The sequence below is a fragment of the Mixophyes fleayi genome, unplaced genomic scaffold (genome assembly GCF_038048845.1).
Source record: "Mixophyes fleayi isolate aMixFle1 unplaced genomic scaffold, aMixFle1.hap1 Scaffold_1979, whole genome shotgun sequence".
In the NCBI taxonomy this organism is placed as follows: domain Eukaryota; kingdom Metazoa; phylum Chordata; class Amphibia; order Anura; family Limnodynastidae; genus Mixophyes; species Mixophyes fleayi.
The window spans coordinates 3,306-17,841 of record NW_027446216.1 but is presented as its reverse complement, the minus strand read 5'-3'; the positions used below and the strand labels follow the sequence as shown (position 1 = coordinate 17,841).

The window sequence follows — 14,536 nt, the reverse complement described above, 5'->3', positions numbered from 1 at the left end:
GGCACTATCTTTTCAGAGATTTTACCAAGTGATTACACTATGCATAGCTAACAGACTATGATCATGACTGTTTACACACGTGGCAACAATACCGGAAGTTCATACACGCTAAACAGGAAGCACACATACACTAGGCAATGCAGTACCCTTTAAAACGCAAAACGACAATAAAAATAAACATTTTTCTTTCTTGTCCCTAGATTCAAATTAGCGTTCCTTCAGTCTATGCAACAACAGACATTCGGTTTCGCAATACAAAGTGAACCACAGGTCTTAAACACATTGCGTTCTTTCCTGTTATGTGACGCGTCTGTCAATCCACCCTTTGTTGAGGAACCGAATACCGTAAGCGTTGCATACCTGCCGATAACGTAACTCCTAAACTCACGAGCCCCCAATTATTAAAGTAATTCTATTGTTTTAAAATAAGCATTGGCCAATCAATTGTATGTGTTTCCAAAGCACAAGGTGGTTTATTTTAGCAGATGTAAATAGTCAACAATTCAATACATGATTATATTATGATAAAGTACAGTACAGCACAGCCAATACCAAAAGATAAGTACATACCAATGCTATCGCATGCGCTCGCTGCGCACCCACGGGACCTGGTGGACAGTATATCTGTTAGAATACTGTGTCAGAGTTGACTGAGAGCCAAAGGGTGTGCAGCTATGATTATATACAGTACAGTGTTACACTTGAACAATAGAGATGACGTAGATTGTTTCTATAGGTCCAGACGTTGTGTGGGTCCAGGGTAAACAGATCATAGGCTGATTCAATCTAATGAATCCAAAGGTGGGGGTCGTCTATCCAGGGGGGTCTGCTCCTTTCATAGCCAGCATCATACAAAGGTGTATTCCCTAATATCAATAACTAAAGTATGCAAAGTGTGATCTCTTCGCCGACTGCACCGGACAGCTGCTGATGAATAGGGTTTCAGTATGATACCAGACATGCCACCTTTCCCACAACCTGAACCTTGAGTATCACTGAAGTGTACATATTATATATATATATATATATATATATATATATATATATATATATATATATATATATATATATATATATATATATATATATATATAAATGCTAGGTGGCGTCTGTGTGTAAAAAAAAAAAAAAAAGTTGCGGCGCCACCTGCTGGGCAGAGTTATACACTGACCTACTAAATTCTTAGTGTGTGTGGGGGAAAAAAAATCAAAAAGGGCTGAAATTTGGTATAAATAACTAAATGTTGTAATGCGAGTGTGTGCGTGCGTATGTTACAGTGCGATCGCATCACGCCACGTGTTACGTGGCGTACTCTTCGCAATTGCACGGCAAACCAATATTAAACCAATACTTTCGTTCATCCAATTATACGACTTTGACTATATGTGTGTGTGTGTGTGTGTGTGAGGACACCTAGCACACCAGTAAGAGACCTTATTGAGATTATATATTTGTACATGGGTTTACAGTTCATGTTATATACACTTGGATAGTGGAACAAATAGAGCACATATAGAACGTTTATTACTGATTCTCTATGAAGTGATCATTGTATCTAAGTGTGCTTATGTTGTACTTTTACACAACACCATATGTTTAAATATGCACAAACACAAAAGGCATCACAGTTGGTGGAACTATCAGCACATTTTCGAAGGACGGTGGTGAGTGTGAACACACTTCCAAATTTGCACGACATTGTTAAATTATTGTTGGTGAGTTTTAGGAAGTTTATAAAACAAAATCTACCGATACAAAGTGCTTTGCTACAATATATGATTGTGCGAGTGCAGATGTTGTTGCAATACTTTATCTGAAGGTCAGAAATTGCAGTCATGTAAGATTTATTATTAAAATCTAGTGATTATCATTATAAATAAGTATGAGTCATCAAGCTATAGGAAGCTTGTATTGCCTGTTGTTCTCCGATTCCCTGTACTTTCAAGTGTCAATCTAGCATCTCTCTCATCTATAAAAGTTATGTGGAACAATAGCATCACCGTGTGGTCAGTATTGATAGCTGCCTGTGTTTTTCCTTTTCAGATACATCGTCATTTTTAGGTCTGGTAGCATGTATAATACTTTATACTGTAACCAATTTTAATTCGAGAGCCTGCCTGTAATCGGATTAATTCAGATTTATCTAGTAAGCAAAAATTACACGCATTTGAAAGAGCCAATGAAATGTGTTTAAATCAATCAATTTTGAATGGCTGGCCCTCGAAATCTAAGGGGAAAGAGCAGCTTCTCGTCACTCCTTTATACACAGCACAAAGGCTCTTCTCGGAGCCACCTAATGCTCTCTCTACAGCAAGTGAGACCCCATCTCACTGCTTTCTACTACACGAAGCCGCTGATATATGTGGTTGAAAGGATCCATGGAGCAGTTCCAATGAGAATAAAGGCTACGTGCATAATTTAGAGCTGAAAATGTGTATGAAACGGGACAGCTAAATTGTGGGAAACCGTATCTGGCTCAAAAGTAGAACTACCAGGGAACCTTTGATTACCCAGATAAAACGAATAGTAATGTGTATAGAGCTCTAGTAAGAAAACGTGGGTGGCTCTGAAAAGAGCCTTTGTGTTGTGGGGGTGTCAGTGGGGAGTAAATCACTTGCTCTTAGCTGCCTTGTGGCTCTCGGTCTTCTTGGGCAGCAGCACGGCCTGGATGTTGGGCAGGACGCCTCCCTGGGCGATCGTCACCCCACCGAGCAGCTTGTTTAGCTCTTCGTCGTTGCGCACAGCCAGCTGCAGGTGGCGGGGGATGATACGGGTCTTCTTGTTATCACGGGCGGCATTTCCAGCCAACTCCAGAATCTCAGCCGTCAGGTACTCGAGCACGGCGGCCAGATAGACAGGAGCTCCGGCTCCCACACGATGAGCATAGTTCCCCTTCCTCAAAAGACGGTGAACACGGCCAACAGGAAACTGAAGACCGGCCCGAGATGAGCGAGTCTTGGCCTTAGCCCGGGTCTTACCGCCTTGTTTGCCTCTACCAGACATGTTATGCTCAGGTTAATTCAATACACACGAGTAGCAAACTCCGCCTTCATTCCTTTATTTATATGTTCGAAAAACAAACGACTGCATCTGTGATTGGTCCGTTTTCAGACTGGCCAGTGACAAAAATGTTCGGGCACTCACCAATCAGCACAGGGAGAAGGGGTATAGCTTTTCTAAAGATCCCGTGACAGAACTAACCAATAGCGCCTAGAGCTGAAGATAAGGTTAATTTACATAGACTGCCTATAAATACAGCGATTGTGGGCGGTGCTAGCAATAGTTTCTTTACACTCTGTCGAGATCTTGTTATTGCAATGCCTGAACCAGCCAAGTCTGCACCTGCGGCCAAAAAGGGCTCCAAGAAAGCCGTGACCAAGACCCAGAAGAAAGATGGGAAGAAGCGTAGAAAGACCAGGAAGGAGAGTTATGCTATCTACGTGTACAAGGTGCTGAAGCAGGTCCACCCTGATACCGGCATCTCCTCCAAGGCCATGGGTATCATGAACTCCTTTGTTAATGACATTTTTGAGCGCATCGCAGGCGAAGCCTCCCGCCTGGCTCACTACAACAAGCGCTCCACCATCACCTCCCGGGAGATCCAGACCGCTGTGCGTCTACTGCTGCCCGGTGAGCTGGCAAAGCACGCCGTGTCTGAGGGCACCAAGGCCGTCACCAAGTACACCAGCGCCAAGTAATCTGCAATCTCTGTTCTAAGATAACACAAAGGCTCTTTTAAGAGCCACCCAAATCTTCTCAATCGAGGCTATGACATTTGCTAGATCCCGCATGTTCTTTGTGGTGTTTTGTATCTCCGCGAAACCATCACATTTCAAGCTACTCGTTCTTGCAATACCCCACATATTGTTCCTTACGCTTTAATCACTGCCTAGCATTTCCCTTCAGATCATGTAAGGGCCGATATTTGTAACGCTGTGCAGCCCAAGGTCTTTTAATAACGTGAATAACAGGTCTTGAGTAATAGATGTTCTAAAACTGCCATGCGTAGAATCTAGATGAAATAAGTGGTATATGGGGGTATGTTTGTGCTCTAGGACATGGACATACTACAACTCTTTGAAGATTGAGTGGGTGGCTCTCAAAAGAGCCTTTTTGTTTTTCAACATGGCAAAGAAATTGGCCTCCGAAACCGTACATAGTGGAGACCTAAGCGATTGAAAAAGGGGCTTTCCCAGCTTTCTCGTATCTAATGGATGCATCACTCGCCGCCCATATAGACTCTTGAATAGAGAAAACTTGGTGGACTCCTGAGATACCTCGTTAAATGTAAAGAGGAGCTGTTGCAGGGTCTTCTCCCAGTCTCCTCCCTCCGTGCTGACATATGTGCAGAGAAAATGTTTAACGCACCATTGCAACACTCACATTACCAATTAGTTCGTGGATAGGGGGATGGTACGCTAGGGTCTTGCCACAAGATTTTCCCTGTAGAGTCTTTATAATTTCCCCAGGATACGTATTTCTCAATTCCTGTGGGAAACCCACCCTGAAAGAACCACTGCTTCTGGATACGAGGTGGTAATCAATATTTTTTCATTTTGGCTGGTATGGGGCAGGAAGAATATAATGTCTTTCTCAATCGATGCTATGACACCCTTTGTATTATTACCCCGTTTATTATGTTGCTTTGTATTTTTTGAAAGTCTCCTGGTTACGTTTCCCTGTACTCGTCCCCCAACATGTAAACCCGTTCCACAGCTGGGATTTACGCTCATTTGACTACACGTTGTAAAAGCATAGATTAGTGGTCTTCGCCTACTTTATACAATGGTTGAGACGGATGTCTGCGGTGTAACTCCCGCACTCAGAACAGGCTGCGAGTGATGGTGTCACTATTCACTCATGTATTGGATCTACGTGTAACAAAGCCGTGGGGTGATATGCTGTAGTATCTTAAAATGCTACAGACCTATTCCTCCAGTAATCATGGGCATAATAGTAAACTTACAGCTCTTTGAAGACTGAGTGGGTGGCTCTTAAAAGAGCCTTTGTGTGTAATGGGATACAGAGAAATTAACCTCCAAACCCGTACAGAGTGCGACCCTGACGTTTCAGGGCATACACGACATCCATGGCTGTGACAGTCTTTCTCTTTGCGTACTCTGTGTAAGTGACGGCATCACGGATCACATTCTCCAGGAAGACCTTCAGGACACCGCGGGTCTCCTCGTAGATGAGCCCAGAGATGCGCTTCACACCTCCCCTACGAGCTAAACGACGGATAGCTGGTTTAGTGATGCCCTGGATGTTATCACGGAGCACCTTCCTGTGCCTCTTAGCACCGCCTTTCCCGAGCCCCTTGCCTCCTTTACCGCGTCCAGACATGATTTGCACTGCTGGCGTTGCCTAATCAACTGATGTGAATTGGTTGTACAGCAAACTTCTTTAATACAGTTAAGTCGGACCTGAAAGGACACAAAGTATAGAGGAAGAAATGGGCGTGTCATTTGATAATTATTGCTACATGTGGCTTTCGTTCCCCTTGCCGATTGGCTGAACGAGCAGCCGTTAAAGATTTTAAAATTCCCGCCGCGTCGCTTATAGTCATTGTAGTGTTTAGCTTATGATCTTATTTAATTTAGTTTCTCATTTTAGCTGAATGGTTATCTGTCTGTTTTTTTCAAGTTGTGTGACGGCATTTTATTATGTAGAAATTACACATTTTAGAGTTTTAATCTGCAATCTATAACACTGGTCGGTTGTTAACATATATTGATGATGAAAGTAATAATATATTTGTAATATAAGGTGGTAGCAGTGTAGTTATCTGTCGTGTTTCAGTTGGATCTAATCTTGTATTCCTTTAAATACCTTTGAATTTACTAGTGACAGGCTCTGTACATTTTTAACTGCAGCCACAAATAAAAACACTAAACATAATATGACTTATTTGAATAATGCATTAGAATGAGGATTTCTGCCTGAAATTGACTTTTTAAAGCGTAGAACCAGCCTAGTGTATGTCAAATGACAGCAACATCTGCAATGATATAAAGATATAAAAAAAAACAACTGGACTTCAATGGTTATTTTCAAAACACCGCAAGCTCTGGTGAAGTAACGCTCTCATGTGGCGAGAGCAGGATGCTGGGCAGTACTGACTGTTCAGCAATCCCTGTACCCCATATTGAAAGTACCTTGTTTGTAATGTCTAATTTCACGCATTTAGAATTCTTAAATGTGTCCAGGTTGAGACCTTTCTGTGCTTGCTGGCTATCCGGGATTGCCCATTTAGTCCGCAGATGACTGGGAGGTGACCACCACTGTGTTTTAATAAAGGTTATTCCTCCCTTAGTTTCGCCAGTGTATGTGCCACAATGTATTGTTACTAATGTATATTGTATGCTTTATGAGAGCCGACAGAATTAAATATGTTGTGTTGGCACCGGTACCTGGTCTGCAGAAGAACTATAGCCAGTGGTCAACAGATTTCTAATGAGAAGCCCGGACAGCACAGCCTGCTCTAGAGGCGCTAAATACCGGTCAGGCAGCTGATACTAGTCGGGTCAGAGTTCCTTCTAGCCGCCTAGATGCAGCAGGGAGCACGGGGCAGTTAGAGAGCAGCCAGGTGCAGTTTGGTAACAGAAGGTAAGGACAGAATGATTTACTGACATACGAGATCTAAAAGGCATTTCATTCATGTTTGCTGAAAGCGAACACGTTATGTTTATAGACGGGTACCCGGACAGTAAGAGCTGCACGTGGGCTTGTGTTTGCAAGGAACACAAAGAGCAGCGGGATCCAACAAGTGTCATAGCCTCGATTAAGAAGATTTGGGTGGCTCTTAAAAGAGCCTTTGTGGCAACTCGGAAAGGAGGAATTTGCAGATTACTTGGCGCTGGTGTACTTGGTGACGGCCTTGGTGCCCTCAGACACGGCGTGCTTGGCCAGCTCACCGGGCAGCAGTAGACGCACAGCGGTCTGGATCTCCCGGGAGGTGATGGTGGAGCGCTTGTTGTAGTGAGCCAGGCGGGAGGCTTCTCCTGCGATGCGCTCAAAAATGTCATTAACAAAGGAGTTCATGATACCCATGGCCTTGGAGGAGATGCCGGTATCAGGGTGGACCTGCTTCAGCACCTTGTACACGTAGATAGCATAACTCTCCTTCCTGGTCTTTCTACGCTTCTTCCCATCTTTCTTCTGGGTCTTGGTCACGGCTTTCTTGGAGCCCTTTTTGGCCGCAGGAGCAGACTTTGCTGGATCAGGCATTCTTAAAACAAATACTGGTCAGTGAGTCAGCGACTATTACTTGCACCTCCCACAATCGCCCTATTTATAGGCAGCCCATGTAAATAAGACTTATATCCAGCTCTATATGCTATTGGCTAGTCATGTCATGTGATGTGTTTCAATATCATACCCACCTCTATCTTATACGGATTGGTGGATACCTGAACATCAGCTGCATTGGCTAGTCCGAAAACAGACCAATCAGAGATGCAGGAGTTTGTCACTGAAAGGTATAAATAAAAGGATGAGGGAGGAGTTTAATCACAGTAGTTTATTACGAAATACGCAACTGAAAATGTCTGGTAGAGGCAAACAAGGCGGAAAGACCCGGGCTAAGGCCAAGACTCGCTCATCTCGGGCTGGGCTTCAGTTTCCAGTTGGACGTGTTCACCGTCTTTTGAGAAAGGGTAATTATGCCGAGCGTGTGGGAGCCGGAGCTCCTGTCTATCTGGCCGCCGTGCTCGAGTACCTAACGGCTGAGATTCTGGAGTTGGCAGGAAATGCCGCCCGTGATAACAAGAAGACCCGCATCATCCCCCGCCACCTGCAGCTGGCTGTGCGCAACGATGAAGAGCTAAACAAGCTGCTCGGTGGGGTGACGATCGCCCAGGGAGGCGTCCTGCCCAACATCCAGGCCGTGCTGCTGCCCAAGAAGACCGAGAGCCACAAGGCAGCTAAGAGCAAGTGATTTACTCCCCACTGACACCCCCACAACACAAAGGCTCTTTTCAGGGCCACCCACATTTTCTTGCGAGAGCTTTATACATTACTTATTGCTTTATCTGGATAGTCGGAAGCTCACTGACAGTTTTACTATTGAGCTAGACGAGAAACAGCCTTTTCTCCTCAGATTCTGCTGTTCAGTCCTTCAAACTTTCATTTAATATTCCTTGCGTCCTTCAGAACGCCTGCTTTATATTTTGCTTACCACTTAAATCTGAAGCGATAATATTACTATTAGAATTTTACCTACGTAAGACCTGACAGGCTCCCGAATTAAAGTTGAAAGACTAGAAAACCATTTATTGTAAACAATCTTAAAAATTACAATGTATCTGATAAACGGCAGACGTCACTACTGATCACACGGTGGTAGTATTGATTTACACACAGTAATAGTATATAAGAGATACGTTACTACGGTGTATGACACTTGTCAGCACAGTGAATCGGAGACCAATACAAGCTTCCTATGGTGTCGATAACAAATACTTGATGATAATCACTGGATTTAAATAATCTGACATAACCGTCCAATAGGTAGCAGTTGTATAGCGTATGACCTAGTAAGAAAATAATCCCGTAATATAAACATAAGGAGTTTCCGTCCTTTGCTCATTTTGTTCAGGGGCAGTAAACGGTTTATGAAGCTACACACGGGGTGTAGAAGAGCGACATAATTGCTTATAGAAAATAACCATTGTCACGGTGCACTGACGTTATGTGTATGTAACTATCAATGTGTGTGTAAACTAGTCAGATGTCTGGAGGTATTTGTTACCGGGGACCATAAGGGGTTCACATCTGCTTTGTTGAGCCAGAAGCAGTCACCACCACAGGGTAAAAGATAGAGGATGGATGGGGGGGGTACATTATAGCTCAGTCAAGACCGAGTGGGTGGCTCTCAAAAGAGCCTTTGTGTAACGGGGCACCGGAGTGCGGATCTGCAGTTTTACTTCTTCTTAGGAGCTGTCTTCTTGGGCTTCGCTGCTTTCTTAGCCGGGCTCTTGGTCACTTTAGGCTTCGCTGCCTTCTTGGCCACTTTAGGCTTAGCCGCCTTCTTGGCCGGGCTCTTGGTCACTTTAGGCTTCGCTGCCTTCTTGGCCGGGCTCTTGGCCACCTTCTTGGATTTCACAGCGACTTTTGGCTTCTTTGGGCTTTTTGCAGCCTTCTTGGCAACTGCCGGTTTTTTCGCCTTTTTAGGGCTCTTGGATGCGCTCGGAGCCTTCTTGGGGGACTTGGATACTTTCTTGGCTTTGGCCACTGCTGCCTTCTTCACCGCCTTGTCCTTGCTGTCCAACTGTTTCTTGTTCAGCTTAAAGGAGCCGGAGGCACCGCTGCCTTTCACCTGGATGAGGGTTTCTTTGGTCACCAAGCTCTTGATCGCCAACTTCAGGCGGCTGTTGTTCTTCTCCACATCGTATCCTCCGGCAGCCAGAGCTTTCTTCACAGCGGCCAGGGAAATCCCATTACGCTCCTTGGATGCAGCTGCCACCTTTACAATCTGCTCAGACACGCTGGGACCGGACGCTTTGCTGCTCTTCATGGATCCTGCTGAAGCTGCTTTCTTGGGCCGCTTACTCTTGGCGGGGGCCTCTGCTGGAGCAGCAGGCGCTGCGGCTGGGACTGGCTCAGACATCCTCCAATACAAATGACTATGACTCTATGCTCAAACTGACACGTTTAGTTGTAGGACTTGTTCAACCAAGAATTTATATACAGCTCAGGGATATGCGGCCATTGGCTGAGATAAAGAACCAGCCGCTGTGTTTATTGGTGGATAGCGAAGCCACGCCCACTATTCCTTCTCTGCAGTTCCAGGATGTCTGCGATCTCTTTTGTGTTTCTTTTGAGGGAAGTAATGAGACCTTTATAGGACATATGATAGTGTCTGCTCGTTCTCCAGCTTGTCAGCTGTAAATCATGTGCTGACATTTGCTGCTGAGTAAGCTTATCAAAGGTACTAAAAACATATCCGACCTCTTTACCATCTACAACGGGTCTCATCTCTCTTATCCATACATTAATGGCAGGGTCCTACCAGATAACTCTCAATAGATGATTACCAGCAGCCTAGAGCTTGAGATAGTCAGCTGCCACAGGTAGAAACGACTGCAGATGTTCACAGACAAACACAGCTTGTTGTGTTCAGGTCATCTCAACAACCCCTTGCGGTCTGCGGGAACTGCTGGTAACTTGTCCAGCTTCCCTTCATCCCCTTCAGTTGGCATTGGGAGGAAGGGGACATTAATCGAATTTTTGCTAAGCAAACCACCTGATGTAATGAAAAGGCATTGTCCAGGGCTATTATAGCCACCTACGTATTCGGATATATAGTGACCCCAGGTCACCAGTGGTTTGGTTTTGTGCGGGAAAAATGTCTGAAACAATCAAAGCCTCCAGCAGAGGCCTCGGCCGTGGAGACTCCAAGAAGAGCAGGAAAACATTGGATCACAAATACAAATAATTGCACAGTGATTTCAGATCGATAATTTAAAACCCGTGTTTGTCATTATCAACAAGGCATAAATATAGATCTACAAAAGTGATTATATTCCCTGACGTGGTTCGAATCCTTTTACTATCCCTAGTTATTATCCCTCTCGTCTTCGCTGAATGTGATGCAATGGCACCCCCGTGTGGTCAATGTGGATAGCTTTTTTACATACATTGTAATTATCGTGACTGGAAACACTTAATTTTTTATTATTACACATCATTTAATTCGAGAGCTTGCCAGGCCTTCTTAAGTTATAATAATATATAATATTAAAAATTACGAGTCAAGTAATAAGCAAAGAATTTAGGCGGGCATTTTGAAAGTTAAGACGCAGTTTTTAAGCCAATCAATTTGAAGGGCGTTCTTAACTCATCCAATTGCATTGCAGCACACTGTATAAATAGGATTGTTAAGAATCTGCATCTTATATTCTTTATAGAATCAGTAGAACTATGGCCAGGACCAAGCAGACCGCTCGTAAGTCCACCGGTGGGAAAGCTCCCCGCAAGCAGCTGGCAACTAAAGCCGCCCGGAAGAGCGCCCCAGCTACCGGTGGTGTGAAGAAACCTCACCGTTACCGGCCAGGCACCGTCGCTCTGAGGGAGATCCGCCGCTACCAGAAGTCCACTGAGCTGTTGATCCGCAAGCTGCCCTTCCAGCGCTTGGTGCGGGAGATCGCCCAGGACTTCAAGACCGACCTGCGCTTCCAGAGCTCGGCTGTCATGGCTCTGCAAGAGGCCAGCGAGGCTTATCTGGTGGGGCTCTTCGAGGACACCAACCTGTGCGCCATCCACGCTAAGAGGGTGACCATCATGCCCAAAGACATCCAGCTGGCCCGCAGGATCCGAGGGGAGAGGGCATAAGGACTCGGCACTGACTTACACACAGCACAAAGGCTCTTTTCAGAGCCACCAAATCTTTCTCTAAACGAGCTGCAGCATTATTCTGTGTAGTAACATTTTAATCAGAAGTTATTATCTATGTGTAAAATCTCTGCATTTTGTTTGCCGATGTGGATTCTAATTACACATATTCTATATGATCAGCGCGATTAGATAATTAACACTGGGCCGTTGTTGTCCACGTCTGACTCGTTTCCTTTGTTCCCTCTGGTAATACTGTGCAATTCACGAGAATCCGTCAACATTCCCCTCCCAAAGCCAACAGCCTTTTACACAATATCTCGGGAAAAGGTGGGTGGCTCCAAAGAGCAAGCGGGTTCCGGGGTAGTGATTCACTTGCACATCCACCCAAATATGGCAAGCAGCATGTGGGGGTATAAATTAGTAGACGCATGCTGTAAACAGATTAGACCGCTCAATTTATACACGGGATGAAATCGATGTGGCCCCATTATAGCTAATATAAATTACAGACTGAACGATGGCGTCGATAATCACAGTATTGTGCAGAAACAAGTAATCATAGGTGTGTGTGTAACGTGATATTAGGGAGCTAAACCTCTCACGGTCCTGGACATTAGTCGTACAGCTCTTTACAGACATAGTGGGCGGCCCTTAGAAGGGCCTTTGTGGTTTGTAATGGGATAGACAAAGAAATTAGCCTCCGAATCCGTACAGAGTGCGACCCTGACGTTTCAGGGCATACACGACATCCATGGCTGTGACAGTCTTTCTCTTTGCGTGCTCTGTGTAAGTGACGGCATCACGGATCACATTCTCCAGGAAGACCTTCAAGACACCGCGGGTTTCCTCGTAGATGAGCCCAGAGATGCGCTTCACACCTCCCCTACGAGCTAAACGACGGATAGCTGGTTTAGTGATGCCCTGGATGTTATCACGGAGAACCTTCCTGTGCCTCTTAGCACCGCCTTTCCCGAGCCCCTTGCCTCCTTTACCGCGTCCAGACATGATGTAACTTTCAGTCAAAAATGTTCCAACTGATACAGTTTAGCTGCGCAACAAGCTTCTTTTATGCAGCTGGGTCGGACCTGATAGGGGACATAAGAGGAAGGGGGCGTGTCCAGTAGGCAGCGGTTCTTTGTACGTTGTGTGACGCGGGCTTCGGTTCCCCCCTTATCACTGATTCGCTGAGCGCTCAACCGTTTGCGAATTTAAAATTCCCGCTCAGTCGCTCCTATTGTTTGCAGTGTATAGCTTACGAAGTAAAGCAATTTAATGTCTCCTTTAGTTGATCGATTGTACATGGCTGTGTGCGCGGTTTTTGGTTGTTTGACTGCATATTATGTAAATGTAAAACATTCTAGTGGTTTAAGCTACAAGATAATCATTATGATAGTTCACAATGTAGTATTTGTAGTAAAAACCCAAAGACTAATCCTCTACAAAGTAAGCTGAGCAAAATATGTTCGCTGGCATCTGTGTACTTCTCTGGCTTTATCAAATTCCTTCTCTTAATTATTTTTCAACACCAAGAGCAGGGTGCTGGGCATAGTTGAGATGTATATTTAGTCTGCTTGCAGCCTCTCATGCCCATATTGAAGGTACCTTGACTCAGCACTGTCCATTCATTCTGTAACACAGGCTGCAAAGTAACAAACACATATTACTATATATTATTTTTAATTAATTTTATAGCTTGAGATCTCTCAAGATACATAAACAAGTTTTTGATCACAAGTCAAACTGCATCTTACAGTGGTCTCCACCTGCACACAGTGGATACAGACATGTTGGGGGTAAACCAATATACATGAACAATGCAGCCTTCAGTGCAACATCAATTAATTAGGAACAAGAGGAATCTCTGTACTTCAGGCCTCAGTGGTCACTACCTACTGGTCACTTGATATCTTGTATTCTCATGAATATTAGTTCAGGAAACAACATGGCTGCCTCACTGCATACATGAAGGGTGTAATTTAAAGAGGATCTGTCATGTTTTACAAGCCTGTTTCACATGGGAGTGATCAACATACTAAGAACATACCGAGCAGCGATCTGTCCCTCCAGATGAGATCAACATGTCAGCCGGGCTGTTTACCACACTGGCTGGGTTGTTCAACGTGATAACCACCAACACCATGGAAGCAATTGATTCTGGAGGGACAGTCCTGCCGTCCCACATTTAAGGACTTTTGTCCTGATTCGGTGACAGTTGGGAGATATGTCCCACTGAGTGATGCCCCTTCAATGTCACAAGTACTAGTGGCCGGTGTGTGCAGCACCTAAGGGATGTTTTTAGGGGAGCAGGCTGGGGACGTCCCAGCACTTCCAAAGCCAATGGGGCATATTTAAGAAAGCACAATAGTGCTCTTACCGTGAAATTAAGGTCCCTCTGTGTCCTCCGCATATTTATAAAGGGTGCATCGTAGCAGATATCGTGGATATATGCTGCTTTGCACTCCTCTACGTTTTTGGGAGCAGTCACCGAATAGTATGGTGACTTCTCTTGGCCGTAATCTAACATGTTCCGAAAAAAACTATTTTTTTGGGGGAAACTTGTCTTGATAATGTACGCCAGCTGAAGCTGGCGCTTATTATCATAAATGTCAGATTTCAGTGCTGTCAGATTTCAGTGCTGTCAGCTCTGGTCCGAAGAGCAGAGCTGGACAGCGCATGTGTGGAGGGATCACATGATCCCTCGCTGTCATTCACCGCTGTCTCTGCAACTATAGTTGCAGAGACAGATCGGGGATGTTTTTTTTTGCGCATGTGCAGTTTTTCGAACTGCACATGCGCAGTTCCAGAGTAAAGGAAAATGAAGAACACCTGGAGGAGATCCGTGGACACCGCATTCGGAAGAGGCGGGGTAAGTGCGATTTTTTTTTTTATCACAGGAACAGCAGTTTATCGCAACTGCTGCTTCTGTGATCCGTTTTTAATAAATCTGAGAAATAGTTCAATCCTTATCCATGCGATAAGGATTGATAACTATTGTTCATTTTTGCCGATGATTGATAAATGTGCCCCAATGTGAGGTGACCATGGCCCTTCCTTGTGCGCACACAATAACACTTTATTACATTACCTGCTTCCAATTCCTTCCGCCTTCTATCCAAACTACATCTCCCAGAATGCAGCTCGGCATTGACAAGGGTTGCCGGGAAAGCGGGCTCTATAATAAAGCGGACATCTCAGCCACAAG

The 14,536-nt window shown here is 44.8% G+C and overlaps 8 protein-coding genes across 8 annotated transcripts; 3 read left to right on the top strand and 5 right to left on the bottom strand.

Annotated features, from left to right (window-relative positions):
- Positions 1-2,559: 2,559 nt before the first annotated feature.
- On the bottom strand, positions 2,560-3,019 carry LOC142120126 (histone H2A type 1-like). The gene has a single exon (XM_075194171.1). The coding sequence runs from the start codon at positions 3,001-3,003 to the stop codon at positions 2,611-2,613; it is 393 nt and encodes a 130-aa protein (XP_075050272.1). The 5' UTR covers positions 3,004-3,019; the 3' UTR covers positions 2,560-2,610.
- Positions 3,020-3,313: 294 nt separating this feature from the next.
- LOC142120121 (histone H2B 1.1-like) lies at positions 3,314-3,751 on the top strand. The gene has a single exon (XM_075194167.1). It carries the CDS (start codon positions 3,318-3,320, stop codon positions 3,696-3,698), a length of 381 nt encoding a protein of 126 aa, XP_075050268.1. The 5' UTR covers positions 3,314-3,317; the 3' UTR covers positions 3,699-3,751.
- A 1,280-nt stretch (positions 3,752-5,031) lies between these two features.
- On the bottom strand, positions 5,032-5,343 carry LOC142120135 (histone H4-like). The gene has a single exon (XM_075194179.1). The coding sequence runs from the start codon at positions 5,341-5,343 to the stop codon at positions 5,032-5,034; it is 312 nt and encodes a 103-aa protein (XP_075050280.1).
- A 1,355-nt stretch (positions 5,344-6,698) lies between these two features.
- Positions 6,699-7,248, bottom strand: LOC142120124 (histone H2B 1.1-like). Its single transcript, XM_075194169.1, has one exon. It carries the CDS (start codon positions 7,225-7,227, stop codon positions 6,847-6,849), a length of 381 nt encoding a protein of 126 aa, XP_075050270.1. The 5' UTR covers positions 7,228-7,248; the 3' UTR covers positions 6,699-6,846.
- Positions 7,249-7,528: 280 nt separating this feature from the next.
- LOC142120132 (histone H2A type 1-like) lies at positions 7,529-8,139 on the top strand. Its single transcript, XM_075194176.1, has one exon. It carries the CDS (start codon positions 7,544-7,546, stop codon positions 7,934-7,936), a length of 393 nt encoding a protein of 130 aa, XP_075050277.1. The 5' UTR covers positions 7,529-7,543; the 3' UTR covers positions 7,937-8,139.
- A 557-nt stretch (positions 8,140-8,696) lies between these two features.
- Positions 8,697-11,439, top strand: LOC142120128 (histone H3). Its single transcript, XM_075194173.1, has 2 exons — positions 8,697-8,808; positions 10,908-11,439. The coding sequence occupies exon 2, from the start codon at positions 10,921-10,923 to the stop codon at positions 11,329-11,331; it is 411 nt and encodes a 136-aa protein (XP_075050274.1). The 5' UTR covers positions 8,697-8,808; positions 10,908-10,920; the 3' UTR covers positions 11,332-11,439.
- On the bottom strand, positions 8,848-9,607 carry LOC142120127 (histone H1.5-like). The gene has a single exon (XM_075194172.1). It carries the CDS (start codon positions 9,605-9,607, stop codon positions 8,921-8,923), a length of 687 nt encoding a protein of 228 aa, XP_075050273.1. The 3' UTR covers positions 8,848-8,920.
- Positions 11,440-12,027: 588 nt separating the features above from the next.
- On the bottom strand, positions 12,028-12,356 carry LOC142120122 (histone H4). The gene has a single exon (XM_075194168.1). The coding sequence runs from the start codon at positions 12,337-12,339 to the stop codon at positions 12,028-12,030; it is 312 nt and encodes a 103-aa protein (XP_075050269.1). The 5' UTR covers positions 12,340-12,356.
- Positions 12,357-14,536: the final 2,180 nt, after the last annotated feature.

Bases quoted from the DNA above. Each gene is read 5' to 3' on its own strand.
- LOC142120128 (XM_075194173.1), top strand. From the start codon at position 10,921: ATGGCCAGGACCAAGCAGACCGCTCGTAAGTCCACCGGTGGGAAAGCT.
- LOC142120135 (XM_075194179.1), bottom strand. From the start codon at position 5,343: ATGTCTGGACGCGGTAAAGGAGGCAAGGGGCTCGGGAAAGGCGGTGCT.
- LOC142120127 (XM_075194172.1), bottom strand. From the start codon at position 9,607: ATGTCTGAGCCAGTCCCAGCCGCAGCGCCTGCTGCTCCAGCAGAGGCC.
- LOC142120122 (XM_075194168.1), bottom strand. From the start codon at position 12,339: ATGTCTGGACGCGGTAAAGGAGGCAAGGGGCTCGGGAAAGGCGGTGCT.
- LOC142120121 (XM_075194167.1), top strand. From the start codon at position 3,318: ATGCCTGAACCAGCCAAGTCTGCACCTGCGGCCAAAAAGGGCTCCAAG.
- LOC142120132 (XM_075194176.1), top strand. From the start codon at position 7,544: ATGTCTGGTAGAGGCAAACAAGGCGGAAAGACCCGGGCTAAGGCCAAG.
- LOC142120126 (XM_075194171.1), bottom strand. From the start codon at position 3,003: ATGTCTGGTAGAGGCAAACAAGGCGGTAAGACCCGGGCTAAGGCCAAG.
- LOC142120124 (XM_075194169.1), bottom strand. From the start codon at position 7,227: ATGCCTGATCCAGCAAAGTCTGCTCCTGCGGCCAAAAAGGGCTCCAAG.